This window comes from Saccoglossus kowalevskii, chromosome 11 (assembly GCF_978046115.1).
Source record: "Saccoglossus kowalevskii chromosome 11, keSacKowa6.1, whole genome shotgun sequence".
Taxonomy (NCBI): domain Eukaryota; kingdom Metazoa; phylum Hemichordata; class Enteropneusta; family Harrimaniidae; genus Saccoglossus; species Saccoglossus kowalevskii.
The window spans coordinates 12593978-12610059 of NC_140651.1; the positions used below are offsets into that span (position 1 = coordinate 12593978).

General features: G+C 36.3%; 1 protein-coding gene across 1 annotated transcript; it reads right to left on the bottom strand.

Moving 5' to 3' along the window:
• Window positions 1–504: 504 nt before the first annotated feature.
• Window positions 505–15814, bottom strand: LOC100378662 (atrial natriuretic peptide receptor 1-like). The gene is made up of 20 exons (XM_085505204.1): window positions 15142–15814; window positions 13319–13620; window positions 12196–12331; window positions 11301–11528; window positions 10574–10652; window positions 10348–10453; window positions 9125–9226; window positions 8715–8792; window positions 8422–8526; window positions 7943–8014; window positions 4898–5066; window positions 4549–4701; window positions 3270–3444; window positions 2516–2656; window positions 2268–2391; window positions 2002–2070; window positions 1710–1884; window positions 1189–1287; window positions 986–1077; window positions 505–612 (listed from the first exon to the last, which is right to left on the bottom strand). Exons 1-20 carry the CDS (start codon window positions 15812–15814, stop codon window positions 505–507), a joined length of 3186 nt encoding a protein of 1061 aa, XP_085361330.1.
• Window positions 15815–16082: the final 268 nt, after the last annotated feature.

Here is a 16082-nt window from a genome sequence, read left to right on the forward strand (position 1 = left end):
GATAAAAGATACGACACAAAACAAGTTGATTAAGACTGTATAGCTATTCCACCGGCAGGTAGCGATATGTAATATTTATAGAGCACCATTTATGATTCTTTGAATGGATTCTTATCTCGGGAGAAAAACAACCAGTGAGGGTTTGAGTTTTAATTTGGATTTGGAGAAGTCTTCGACTTAATGGATGCCTGAATAACATATACAACTAACTGTGTCATCGTCACACAAATAGAATAAATCAAAATTGAATAGAGGGTCACATTATACCACAAACTAAAATTTTTAAAATACTATAAGGCAAGATCGTCAGTTATATATACGACGAATCACATCTATAAACTATAACATATACACTTTATCACTGTTACGTTCATTAATATGGCTCAGACAATATATGACCAGAGCGCAAATAAATAAATTCACAAAAAATTTTATGTTATGTTTCGAGATGAGATTAATAAGTATGCTTAAGTGATGGACCGATTTATCGTAGTGTACTAAGACTCATTTAAAATCGTGTTCTTCCAAAGTTGCAGCCTTTGATAAATCCGGGAGAATGTATCTTTTATCAGATCGTCCTTTCAACCAATATGCCATAATTGGTTCTTTTCCCTGTATGGAGAGGTTCATAATAAATGCAATTTTTTTTAAACGATCACTAAAAAGATATCAAATACAGGATGCTAACTAACTGTCGGGCGATATATATTCTAAAAGAAAATGAAATCACTAAATTGTGTTACTCACAATTCAAACTTCACATATTAAAACGTGATAACGTGTTATTATAAAGAAATCATCATTTTTGTGATATTTGAGAAAAAAGATGTCTCAATGTGAACTCTAGTCAATTATTCTCATTCAAGTTCACGGTTCACGCTGGCCGTGATTTTCGTTTCTTATTTTACCGTCACGACCTCTATTCAGAGCGTTTATAACAACAAATGATGGTGGAAATCAATACGATATAAAGAACATGGCATACCTTCACGTTCAGTTGTCCACGTTCTTCTAAAACAAAATTCCCCAATTGCCGTAGTAAAGTGGCCGTAGTACTGCTAATATTAATCCGCAATGCTAGAAATAATCAGAGGGGTGGAATAGTCAAAGACATCTCGACAGTCATTTGAGATATTTTCAAAGATACCATATTCGATCAATGCGTTTATGATTCACTGATGTACATACCCAATCCACTGGATTCCATCCGCGACGCTGTATTCACGGTGTCTCCAAACAGACAATATCTCGGCATTTTCAACCCAACAACACCGGCAACAACAGGCCCTACATAGATAAAACATATACATGGCAATTGTCGCAGTGCATTTCAAGCTGCATTTCCCAATCTCGTATCGTTTGACCGGATAACTTTTCCTTTTCAAAGCTTTAACTGAGAAGTAAAACAAATACTAGTATTTAAGTTTCTACACAATCAGCAAGGTTTACACAATATAAATTATTACTATGGTTAGGGACGTTTCTCTAACATTACCTGCCCAAGCACACATCGTTTTTGTATCAGAACATAGCACTCTCTTGATAAAACACCACAAGAGACATGCAAATGCACGGAAGTATTAGTTGTACTAGTGACTGGCATGTTTACACGTGTACCTAAAATAAACGCCTTGTGTAACACAATTAACGATGTCCCTTTTTGGCAATTGACATTCAATGCCATAAATTTGTCAAATATGTTCGTTTACCTGTGTGGATACCAATACGCAGCTGTAGTTGTTTTCCGGGAATGTGTCTGATCTTGAAAGTAACCAACGAGCTAAGTAACTCTAAAGCCATTGTAGCAATCTCCCCAGCGTGACGATGGCCATTCTTTTCAGGTAGACCCGATGCGCACATATACGCATCGCCTATTGTCTCAACCTGCAAACAACATTATAGTCAGTATAATCCTGCATATAATTGAAATTCAGGAAAGTCTCCTGTTTCCATGACCATGTGGTACTGATTAATTTGTCATTGTTAATACTCAGCAGTTACCTTGTATACGTCATAGTTGTCGATGATGTCATCAAAATCACTGTATAGATCATTCAGTAGATCAATGACCTGTAAAACAAATATGAATTGAAGATGTCATTATCGAACGTTCGGACAGATGTCATGAGTTCTTGGTTATATCCCATATGGTCAAAATAAATACATTTACTTTAAATGCATTTAATTGTTTTTAGTAACAGGGTTATTTCACTTGATTTCGTGGATGAAGCTCTCACAAATATAAACCAAATAAACGTACTACTCACCTGCATGGGCGAGCTTTCTGCGGCTAATTTGGTGAAACCAACAATGTCGCTGAAATAAACAGTTACTTCTTCATACGTTTCCGCAGTGACGGATACACCTGATTTCAACTGATCAGCAACAGATCTATAAAAATTGAATATTTTGTAAGTTCTTCGAATATGTTATGATAAACAATTATTATTACAAACGCATTCGTTCTGAATATCGTATTGTTGCACTTGTCTTGGAAGTATGCAAGCTTCGTTACCTAGGCAACATGCGATTGAGAAGTTCATCCGTTCTCTGTTTTTCTTCATAAAGTTGACTTGTTCTCTCCTCAACTACTTCTTCCAGTTGTTCTGTGTATTTTGCCATCATAGCAATCATATTATCCACAATGTTAACATTCCTAGAAACCAACAACAAACACTTATTAAGGTATACCGACTGCATCGTGTCGTCTGGTTGTCTAAGTCATCAAACATGTGTTCGTATTTCAAACAACCGATCACCATGAAAATCAGCGAGACTTAACGTTAAGTATTTGACCGAAATTGATCACACATGTCATTTATCAATGTGACACCACATTCGACTGTAAAGATAGTTTGGGGAGAACTATCTTTACCACGTGTTACATTGTTTGTTCATTTTAAATCAATGACTAGTTGTATGTCAGTCAATAAAGCTACCAACACACACAATATATTACAATATGACACAAGGAATTCGAATATGCAATTTATGGCAGTCGCTCGTCACTGCAGGAACACGCGCTGCATATACATAATAGAAGTATCTGTATTAGTTACTGAGTATCGTAATATAATGGTATCACTCTTGTACTCTTGCATTATGATTTTACAATTACATTTGTACATTTATTCGATTTCTTTGATATAACATGCAATAAGTTTAGATCCGAATGATATTGCAATGTATCGAACATCGTAACAAGTCATTATTGTGTTATGTGATAGCCAATTACTTACTTAGGTTTAAAGTATGAACTATAACCTTACCTGCCTCCGTTTATCGAATTCAGTGATTTAATTATGTGCGCGCTGTTTGGTCTATCCGCGGGAGACTCTGCCCAACACTTCTTCATCAGTGAGTGCATTGCAGGTTTACATATTTTAACGGGGATTAGAGGGCGAAAGACAGGATCTTTGCCAGCTTTCACTGCTTCGATAATGTCTGCAAACGATACAAAAGATCTTTGCTTTCCTTAGAACAATGTCTACATTTCGTTGTGCTATGTATAAAGAGGAACTTTCTCATCTCGTCTCAGGAAATTTGTGTAAATACTAATGATATATCTTGGAACAAAAATCATACAATACATTTCTTGAGACATGGGTAGTCTTAATGCACATATCAGCATCGATATCAAAGAATAAATGACACCTTCATCGCGACCATAAGACCCGGCATCCAAAAAGTGAGTGTCATTGCCAGGCGATTTTCAAACATTTTTAGATCCTTTTTAATCAGGGTTTCCGATGTTTCTAAAAAACTTCACGACTTGATTAATTATCAGTAAAAGAAATCAACATAGAAATCACAGAATTATTTGTTGTTCAATTTCTGAAGAAAACAAACACAGATTAAGCTTGTAATTAGCACGTGACCATCTCTTCGCGATGCACGACAACGGACTATTCAGGCGGCTCATTTGCATAAGTTGCTGGGAAAATACCGAAGTGGACATAGATAAGAAAGTAATTTATTTATTTCATGGCTCTTAAAAATCTCATTTGTGCACGAAAGTAATTCTCGAGAGTGTATTATTTAAAATTAACATATAAATGAAAAGTGCAAATGCACCAAAGCAATTGAAGTGTCTAGAAAATGTGACGTTAAAAATGGATTTGCATATTTTGTTTGCAGTCGACAGCAATATTATTGAGCAAGGTTGTAACTATGAATACTGAAGTACATATGTAATAAAATATAATATGTTAGAGTGAACATGTTAAAACATTTGGGTAGGCTCTTGTGATACTGTTCTTGTTCATGCACGAGGTGACACAGAACAAAATATCATACACATTGTTTTACAGAGAGGTATTCGTGTTCAAATAATGAACGCCACTTATTCCTTTCAATTACCGTGTTTTTAGGGAGGGGGAGCAGAAGAAGAGATTAGGCGCTAGCGGGCCTCACTCATGTCGGAATGAGCGAATTACGTAAACATTGCGGTCTACTATGATTCAGCGTAGTATGTGAATATGTTGTATTGTGAGTTCTGTGTATATGCATTCTAGAATAACATTGCGTAATAACAAGCAATATACTTACCCCGCGGCTCTTTGAAAGACTGCGTGGCAAATGGTCCCTCTCTAGTAACAATTTCGCTCAGTATAACACCAAACGCATACACATCGCCTTCCGGGGAACCATAGTACCCTGGTGTGGCGAATCGTAGATGTTCCGGAGCCGTCCATAATAGGCCTGTAAAGTATTCCATTCCAATAAAACAATTTAATGAAAACACAGTGGAAAAGTTGCGCTTGTATTCCATAGATTGGTTCTCTGAAAGGACAGATGTAAACTAACGGGCAATTGGTTGTTATGTACTTCTGTCCAGTTTCACCACAGAATATGCGGCGATTGTGAATTTGGAGTCATGATAAAGTATTTCACTTACGACTGTAGCGTGCATATTCTCCCCCACTGTCATCGACCTCCTCGCCATTCCTAAACTCCCCCATCCCATAATCTGTTATCTTGCAAACCCAACGGCTGTCAATCACGCAGTTAGAGGACTTTAATCTTCCGTGCGACCTAAGTGTACTGTTGTGCAGGTACAGCATACCCTATAACACGTGTTGATTAAACAAAATATGTGAGTATCTAATGACGACTTTTGTATTAGTGGACATATGTAATGATCTAGACCACAGCGACCAAGTCTCAGTAAAAAAGGGTTTAGCGTTTTTTTTCAGTCCTATGATCGATATGTCTAACCCCGTCTCTGGAACATCACTTTAAGGTAGAGATGCAGGTTCGTGGGCACTCAGAGTGATTTTTTTTTTTTTGCTTTTTCTTACCCAGACAGTCTTGGCTAGATAGTGTTAAATTTTCGGAGCATTGTCAATGTTGGAACATACTCAAAAATCGATTTTAAAATATAGGGAACCGAGGCACGCTTATGTGATTAAAAGTCGCGAAAGTTTGTTTGCGTTGCTCTTTGATTGACAAGTCACTGTTGATGTTATATGCAAATGATTGCTGGCCTCAGTTACGGAGCAGCGGTGTGCGACTTCCTGTCCTGGCTCTCTGTTTACTTACCTCAAGCGCGATCAACTAGCAAACTACAAAAAAAAACAGACAAGACGTAGACGCTTCCAGCATGCAAGCGTAATGAAACAAAACATACAGTTGTAAATGATAAGTAAACTTTTTCACCTATAAATAATTTGATTTTTCATTTATTTTCATGTAGGAGGAAGCCCCGGTAGGGCAATTTGATTTTCGGGCAAAACAAGGCCACAATTTCTTTTTGATTTCTTCGTGCATAGATTTCAACTTTTTTACATTGTGGGAGAAACTAAAAAATGTTTCCACACATTTTTATTCCAACAGCATTTTAACACTGATTTTTCGTTTCGCTGTAACGATTATCGTGCTGATAGAATTGCGATGCAATTGACAAACAACACAGCTGTTGCTGTCATCGATAACTAACTTTTCAGTGTCAAAATACACAAACGTAAAATGCTCGGTTATTAAAAATAAAATAAAATTCCCTGGAAATTACAGAAAAATCGGCAACGAGATGCTGTTTTTAAACGCCGTGGAAAAATCATGCACTCTGCGATGCCATCTTGGTTACCTTAATCGGAAACCCCCTGTCAGCTAGCATGCACCGGTAGCGATGTCAGTACGTTGTATGGCCGTGATCGGCGACCTCTGGTACTAAGGCACTCTATGAATGAGGTATTTCCAGAGGTCAGGGTTCGTTTAATTTCTATCGACCCGTCTCGTCTGTAGTTGAATGAAACCTGCCTCGATTAACAATAGTTCCCCTTCCAATGTGACTTCATTTCGAATTTGTTTCACCGGCGTTTGGGTGATTGAGTAGTAAAAACTGCGAATAGGCGTTGTGTAGCAAAATATTAGGGCCAATTTCAACCTGGTCGTCTAACTTCACACGGTCCGATTCACCGGGGAACGCGGAAACTGCGTCATACAAAGTATTTTTTTAAAGGTTTGAGGGAAGGTAAATTTAGACTCATTCCACCCAATGGCGATCGCTATGTTTATATAACAGTATGAATATCTCATCGGCTTTACGTAATCCACTGTGCCCCTCCCTCAGTGGAATTGATAACACGACGCCATGACAGTTTTCAGGCAAGGTTATGACTTCGCGGACGATTTTTCGTCTGTTTCCCTCGAATTATAAATATTTTTATTCTATTTTTAACCTGACGATTTAACATCAGCAAATTTCGGTGTATGGTGTATTTCTAGGAGATTCTGTTACACATATGAAGCGAATTATTCGTTTTAAAACTTTTTTTACAAAATGGCGTATATCTCCGTTTCATTTTTTACTCAAAATTTCAACTTTAAAACTATTTAACTTCTAGACGGTTCATTTGTTTTCAATGACATTTTCAGGGGTGATTATTCAGGTCTATCCTAAGTAAATGGCTTCGTATGGTTTCACTGTCTTCACTGGAACAGAAACAATAGAGCTGCCAATTAGCGGCTCTGTTAATTGTGAACGATTCATAAAATTTTAATGTTTCAAAGAGCACTGTGTAAAAACTTTTCAATGGAAACACTAATAAATAAGCCATTATGTTCCTAGTAAACAGAAGTTTTCAATAAGTGTTTTTAAATCAAAATCTGGGTATGCATTCAAAAGTTAAATAGTTTTAAGTGCACTTTCACCTAAAATGCATGATTTTAACCCACACCACTTAATATGGTATCATAGTACATTATTGTAAACCATAAAACTCGACAGTTTAAATAAAACTCTTTCAAATGATATATAACTTGATTGGTAAAAGTTATATTTTACTCGTGTAATTACAGTAAGTAGAGCCAATTAAAAATATAGTCTCCCAACCTGCATCTCTACCTTAAGTGTCGGAGTGTCACTGTCGGAGCTATTTACTTAATATAACATTGCATCGATTGAACTGACTAGCATACTGGGTTTATGCCTAGATTTCATGCCACTGTAATATACTTTAGGACTAGTTCTAGCTGAATATAACAAATTGAATACAATTTTGTAACTGTATTTTTTTCAAATACCTGCAACTTGATACTATAAATCATACAATATATACGTAATCCATTATATACAAGATGAATTCAGAAATAATCTGGCCACGGGATATGTTCATATGAATATTTCTCCGCATTTAGGAGCAGTCAATGGAATAGTGCTGTTTTATCATTTAAAATAATCATATACAGTCGTACCGATAATAGATAACCGAGTATCGTGTTTCAGTGGGAGAATCCAGACGGCAGAAAATTGTATACAGGATATCGTTTTAATCGCCTAAAGCATATCAAAGGTTGTGATTGTGAAACATTTTCTTTTGCACTGTAATTTGATATCATGATATTCACCTGAATACGCAATTATATTTTAAAAACTTGTTGACAATGTTATTGTGGTAATTCATTCAATCAGATTAAACCATTTTCAGCAGAATTCGCCTACCTTACAAATGTCGGTTGCTATGGAAAGCTTGAACATGTCGTCTAATTTTATGTTTTCGTTTTCTAAAACATCCTGACAAAAAAAAAAGAAAAAACAATATGTTGTTCGTCCGTTTTTGAGACAAAAAAACATAATTTATAAAATGTCAGCTATTTGCCCCGACATTTTATTGCTATAGTCATTCTTGTCTATCTGAGTGTTAAACTTAATTCAGCTACCGTAATAGAGTTACAACTCACGTGAAGCTCCTTCTCAAATATGCTTCAATAACAATGATAATCGTTATGCCCTGAGCAAGATTTTCAATAAAACGTACATGGCCATTACCGCAATCAGCGTACGATTTAGCGTAACAGCATAAAAACCACTCTATGTAAAAGTAAATTTGGGTCAAAGTTTTTGAGACTATTTTGTGAGTTACATTTCATAGCATTCAACTAACTAATTAACGAGCATAAGAATGTTGTCCCGTTTCATACCTGCAAACTTCCTTTTTTACAGTACTTCATTATTATGCTGCAGCTTCCTGGCTCCACGCATGCGCCAATGAAGGGATTTATATTGTCATTTACCATATCTCTCATCTGCAAATGCAATGATTGTCTAACTTAGTTTAGATGGAAAGCGACGTAAAATTACATATAATGAAGAAATGAACATCTTACTTCACACACATTCCAACAAAAGATACACATTTTGTATGGCACAAATGTTTAATTGCCGGCAATAACCATATAAACAATGTGCATTAATGTGTGACAATTATACTCACAACTTTCATCTCCAGTAATAAAGTTGACGTAATCTCTACACATTTTTTATTAATTCGCTTAACTGCTACCAGCTGACCCTGAATCAAGAAATACAAATCACTGTCAGCGAAGTGACCCGTGATTATTACTGCTACTGTGTACACCACGTATATATTAGATATAATAAGGGGGTCTTATGACAAAGAAGTGTTACTATAGTTTTGTGAAACTTACCTACTTTACCTACTTGTTTTGTTTTTGTACTTGTCTATGTAAATTTATTTGTTGAATAAAAAAAAAAATACTTGACAGGATGATGTTGTTGCCAATTGTTCTTAGGTCACATGATTTCGATTGTTTCCCGATGCTCAATTCAAATATATAATTAAAAGATGCAGAAGCAGAAAACGCACATGAAGTACTGAATTACCTGATACGTCCCTGTCAAAGTGAACACTTGAGTCGTGGTGTCGCTCGTATTGTCCTGTTTCGACATAGTAGATTTAGAAAGTGTCTGCTTAGAACACGTTAACTGCAAAACAAGGTGCGTTTCGTGTGACAAATTGTCGCTACGGATTACAAAATAGTCTAATGTACGTTGGCCATATATGTACGATCTATCGATTTGCAATTGCTAGATAGTGCGTATTGACCTGTTTTATCCTGTACATCTTACCGGTAGTACCAATGTAGGGAACTCGTATCAATACATAATTTCTATAAGTGCGCCCTCTAGCAGAGAATCTCTTCTGTGACGTCAAAATGACGAATATGGTGAAATCGATTTGAAATTGAAAACTGTGTTTAGACCTTATCTCGAAAATAGGAAATTGTTTCAAAATCTTAGTCTACACTGATAAACGACTAAAGATCAAAACAATATCGACGTTTTGAGCGTTTTCCGTATCAGCCATTTACGTCATAGAAGCGTGTCATCGATAGAGGGCGCCATTTATATATTTGTTTTGGTTTTTTTTCAAATCAGCATGCGAGTGAAATATAAACGCAACAGGTACGGTATCAAGATGCGAAATAACAAGACACAAAACGTCCTGACACAAGACGCCATTTCAACACGATCATAATAATAAAAGTAGTGTTAATTAGTTAGTCATATAAGGGAGTCATATAGTTAGTATTGAATATTGGAAGAAAATCTGTTTCGTTCAACTCAATGTTGCCTATTTATAGCTCAACACGCGTCATCGCGTGCGACCAAACAAAAGAATCGTTAGCACACGCTAACTTGATAAAAACAGCATCTGCGTGCCCGCACAACCAGCACGCAGGCATCTGCGTGCCCGCACAACCAGCACGCAGATCAACACGCAGGCATTTGTGTTATGGCTTCTGTGTGACCGCACAACTCACCGCAGATACGCTTTTGAGGTACTCGTAAATAAATGAATATTGTGACGCATAATAAATTCACAAAAGCAACTACTAAATCGTTATTTCAATCTTTGGCAATACAATACGAGGAATGCAATACAAGTACTCTAAAGCCAACACTATCAGTTAATGCTGCGAAAACACTAGCAATTTCTTGCAATCTATATAGCTCGCTAGATGTATAAATCTCGGACAAGTCGTACGCTCGAGGATATCTTTCAGTGGGTTTCATAGTTAGATAGCGAATGGTTTTGTACTTACCCGACAGCTTCTTCTCATTGAAGTGCAAATATTAGAAAATACAATATCACAATAATTCACTTTCCATAGAGCAAAGGTTGCTAGCTCGGCAGCTAATTTTAATCTTCTAAAACCAACAATAATCATAGGTAATAAATAAACATTATAAATAAATAATTTCGTCATTATATACGGCCGTACAGTCAAACGCCGGTAAAAATGTAGTGCTTAGCACGTCTGTATTTACCTGTACACGAAAAGGATTCCAACTCCTCCGAGGATTACAACACCACACAATGCACTAACCACAGCAATAATTACTGTCACTATGAAGTAAACGAAGAAAGTTATATTTATTACTGGATGGAAATGCCTTGCGACATTAGTATCATTATGAAAACACAGAATAGACAGAAACACACGCAACCAACACAATAATTCAGAATGTTTGCTTTATCGTCTAGGTTACAATCTTTGTACACATCTTACAATTGAAGTTATTTGGATTAAATAAAAAACAGAAATAAACTATAACAACAAAATGTTGTATTTTCTGTCTCGATATATGTTGCAAAGCAATAGTTCCAAAACTATAGATGTTATAGATGTACTAAATTATGTAAAAATCGTGTCTGAAAAATGTCTCATATTAGCAATTTATAATCCCCTTTCTATCAAATAAACATGAAGATGTCAAATTTCATTTTGAATAAAAGTGACGTGAACACTATATGAGTTGATCTATTATCTGTGATATTGAACAACAAGTAACTATGTACAAGAATAACAATCATGCAAGGCGCTTCTCGAAATTTTTAGACTTGTTGACATTTACAATATAACAAGAAATTAGTCATGTGGATTTTAAAATCATTGACAATAATCATATTTCAGTATATGTGCTGTCGAAGCAGACACATAATTACCAACGTTTGAATTTACTTAAATTGAAATGGATATCATTCGTAACTTACTGGTGTTGTCCGGACAATACTCTCCATTCCAACCACATGGTGGATAGTCCTTTGGTGGTTCTGTTCTGTTCCCCAACCAAACAAACTCTCCATCATCGTGTGGGTGGTATGTATCATTGAATACATGATAGTCAGCGATGTCGTCGAAATACGTGCGTTTAAAGACTTGCAGGCTGTAGTTAGGATCACAATCTCCGTATTCATCAACAACAACTTCCCCAGATATCCCTACAAATTATATTATTATTAGATTTGACTCTGAAATTATACTTGAAGGTATATAAGTGCATGATTGCATTTAATTCTTAAGTTGTATATACTAGAGGCTGGCTTAAGGCACTTTACCTGAACTTCAATCATGCAGAATTTAACCCTCGTATAAATATAATGTATATTGATGCATATCATTCATACAAATACGATTACATATTATAAATGGCATGACACGCATGTGACAACACCGACAGTCGTTCGATGTAAACAAAAAAAACAATTTTATACATAACAAATTATCCAAATTGGGTGAGAACGTTCCCACGGATTTTACTGTTACAGTTATTTTAAGTTACACAAATAATGTCAGCGGTATACCAATGTGGTAACGTTTCACGACGATCGAGTGTGAGTATGCGTGTTTAAGTAATGAATAACTATTACAAACACCCCAGGAAATGAAACTCAAATAGAGCGACAGAATCTTGGACGCCTTAAAAGTGTTCTACTGGCTCTCTCCTATCATCACGTCCACTGTTCAAAATGCTGCCCGGGGTACATAGATTATAACAAAGCACGCGGGAATGGAATATTATTTCGTAGGTTAAAACTTATCGCGTGGTTCTTGTTCTATGCGATATCACGGCGGCCATTTTTTGTCTCAGTTCTATTGAGAGCCTACCCTGGAATGTCATGTTCCGCATCCTTAAAGCAATGGATTTCCCGTCATGTTCGTCACCGCCACTCTGTAGCTCTTCGGTTAATGCAATTGCGTAGAGTAGTACAGCATCATATAACCGCCCTGCATGGAGATTTACCTGGCAAATTGAAATTTATATATAAATCTTGTACAATTACTCTCAGGTTGGCGTCAGCAGACACGAGTGATTATAGAGTTGTTATTAATACAAGCCATAGTTCGGTAGCATGAAAGTATGGGATAAGCATTTGTGATCTGTCTTGTATGACGTCACACAGTTAAGAATATGCACGTTATGCATATGATAATATTCAATTCGGCATGCATGTTTTTATTATCATTTCTGTCATGTATTCAATATATCCCCGTAATACATAATAATACCAACATAGCTGATTCATTCATTCAAGGTCAATGATATTTGTAATATCACCTATATGAGGCCGAAGATCAAATGTGAACATGACACAAATAAACAAGCGCGTGACTATTTTAATTTTCGTAAACGTGATAACTTGAGTTTGTGAGTACAGTTACGGTTGATTGAACTTATTAGTCGTAGACTTCAAACGCTAGAATCTTCAAACATATGCTAATGTAGTGTATACTCATTTCGTAGAGAATGACTAATGAAATTCAGTAACGAAAAATTATTAAGGTTCGGAAACTTATGTATGTATTAGACTTGCCTGTCTATCAAAGTAACATATAAATCTAGATAAATGTTCTATCTAATGTATTTTTTTTGTAACTTGATGAATTTGAGGAAACATTACATTAAAATAACATATATATATACGATTGTTTTCTGGTTGTATACTGTAAAATGACTAATTTTCACTGGGTTTAAATTTCACTGATTTACCATTTCAGGCATCTTCAGTGGGTTTTAAATTCACGGTTTTATCATTTAGATAATGTGTTCTATGCTAAATTTTACATATTCACTGGGTTTTAATTTAGCGCATTTTTCTAGTCATCGAAATAAGCCAAATTAAAACCCAGTGAATAGTTAACCCCTTTACAGTATTGTTCTTTGAAATAGATGCATATATTTACTCTCATAGTCTTGAATAAATAAGTTTTAATAACACGTCAGACTCACCTCCACGGGTTCCATTGGACTGTAATTAAAAGGGGGGTCTGCAAGACGTTTTATAGAATCCTCAACAAATGCATTGTATTCAGGAGTATGTGGAGTGAGCACATCGATATTAAGAATTGCACGGAAAGCATACTGTGCAAAAACATCCCGGCCATCAGCTCCCATCCATGTATTCCTGCCTATATAAGATTCCGAACGTAGTCCAATAGTAAGAAACACATAGTCTCCGTTTATCATATTAAGATCAAAGGCTGCCAGCATGATATCTCGGACGTCTCCATCCGAGGAACAGATTATAATAACTATGAAGAGAAACATATATTATGTAATCAATTCAAAATCCATTATATGACATTACAATACACGCACAATACAATGTAATATAAATTAATGAATAAATATCATTTAAATCGCAAAAAAGTGTACTGTTATTCAGTTCAAATGCTTTTATTTTTGAAACATTAGACGGATCCAATCCAAACAGTCAGCTCGAAATGATCTGTAGTTAACAAGCTCCTAATATGTCTAGTGGAAATACACAAGCCGAATCTCGACAACATTAACAACGTATAGCATTATAACTATTTTCTTCATTGCTTACAATTGCACCCAAATATGTGATTTCATCCACATCTTCTATGTCAATCTCTTGTAGATGATGCTGTTCATCTAGAAGAGATTGACGTAGAAAATGTGATAGAATTTACATATTTGGGTGCAATTGTAAGCAATGAGGGTGTTGGGGAGAGATATGAGGAGTCGAATAAATGAGGCTAGAGTAGCATTTACCAAATTGAATAAAGTGTGGCGATCAAAGCAATATGGTAGAAAGACAAAATCGAGCTATATAAATCATTAGTCAGGTCTGTACTCTTTTATGGCTGTGAAAACGTGGGGGAAGAATAAAACTGGTGAGAATAAATTTGACTCCTTTCAATACTAGTGTTTGAAGAAAGCACTGCAAATATTCTGGTCAAACATCATCTCAATAGATGAACTTCACAATCACACCAACACACCAAGGATAAGTCAAGAGGTCAGACAATGAAGATGAAAATGGATAGGACATGTTATGAAAAAGCCAAGTAATTACCATTGTATGATTGCTTTAACATGGCATTTAAATGGAAAAGGGAAGGTGGGCAGCTTCAGGCCTAAAACAACATGGATGAGAAAACAGTGGAAAAGGGGTAAAGTTAATTGGATGGAAAACTTGGAATGAGGTCAGGGGAAGTGCACAAGACAGACAAAGCTGGAAGACAAGCGTTATGGTATTATGTGCCAGGAGGCACGAAGAGGATAAATGAGATGATATAGCATTTTAACTATACACATAGAAAGAATAGTATTCATTATTCAATTTGAACCACTCTGCTTATGTTTTTCCACCGCCAGAGATAATCGGGCAAGGAAATGTAAATAATTACAGGCAAACGATCATCCACATAACAGGCAACAAGAGGTTCGAACTTGCGAATAATATGTACAATTATGTTTAAATGACAATGTTATTACTTAAATTCAGATTACAGCCATCACCGGGCATTAAACATTATATTTTTTTCCCTAAATGAATATTAAAAGCATAGTTTTATACAAATGGCGATATTCCGCACTTGGCATCAGTATTATTTGTTAAATGTATTCCAAACAACTAATATTTTGTATTTAGTCAGGAAACACAAATGAACACTTGTTAGGGGTACACCATGTATTGTACTATGTAGTTTTATCTCACCAGACATATTGAACTGAATCAGAATGATGGGTTGATTGATAGTGTACGTACACGAAGCATTTGAGTCAAGCTCAAGTGTACTCACTTCTACTCAGTGACATGGTATCCTCCAACATATGCGTGTGTCCCAATGTGACCTCACCAATGTGTTCGTTGCCAGGATCAAAAGTCTGGAATGTCGCAACTTCAACGCCCTGTTCCTCTAACGATAGCAGAATGTCATGAGAAGTGAGCTGCCACATGTGTGATGTGGATGAGAGAATTGCAACTCTTGCCCAATTATAGTATTTCATGATGCCAACGAACATGGGTCCTGTTTTAGTATAAGGACCGACTGTCCTTGCGAATGTGTCGTACTCGAATTTGCGAGACAGAGAGCTCGAGGTACAGCCCCATGAGACCATTGGAATATTCCAAGATGAGGCCAATAGCCCGACTGGTTCGCACACCTCATCGCACCCACCACCGATAAACGCGTGAGGTTGTGCGGTACTCCACAGATTAACGGCTTCTTTGAGTCCCTGTTTTGCATGGCATCCAGTATCTTTCCATACAAACTGCAATGTCTTGTTTGGTAATATATTTTGATTACTGTTAATATAATCGACGGCGACTGAAACTGCTCCACCAATATTCTTGCCTACATTCCAGAAACCGGTCCAAGGGAGTAAAACTCCGACAGTAATATTATGGTTCTGGCAAAGCGAGTTGCTCACTAGTAAGAAAGCGGCGACGATCAGAATCATAACTCGCACCATCTCACATAAATTCTGTTGTCGGCAACTGGCAACGAAAATATAACTACAACCGTGTTGCACATACTAACACGTTACTCGGAGAGTATGGTAACATGACGTCACAGCTGAACGTGTATAATACTAATAAAGAACGAGGTACTGATTTTGTGAATAAAAAGAAATCCCCTCATTAGGCGATTTTTTTTTTCAAAGCTAAACCGTCTCTGCTTTTCGATTATCAATGGTTCTGTTTTGAATACTGCGGTTTTTTCCGATGTGGCGCTGTGGT

Bases quoted from the DNA above. Each gene is read 5' to 3' on its own strand.
- LOC100378662 (XM_085505204.1), bottom strand. From the start codon at position 15,814: ATGGTGCGAGTTATGATTCTGATCGTCGCCGCTTTCTTACTAGTGAGC. The intron at 12,332-13,318 runs GTGAGTCTGACG...TCAATTTGCCAG, and splicing joins GTCCAATGGAACCCGTGGAG to GTAAATCTCCATGCAGGGCG. The intron at 1,288-1,709 runs GTAAACGAACAT...TTATCTATGTAG, and splicing joins GCGTATTGGTATCCACACAG to GGCCTGTTGTTGCCGGTGTT.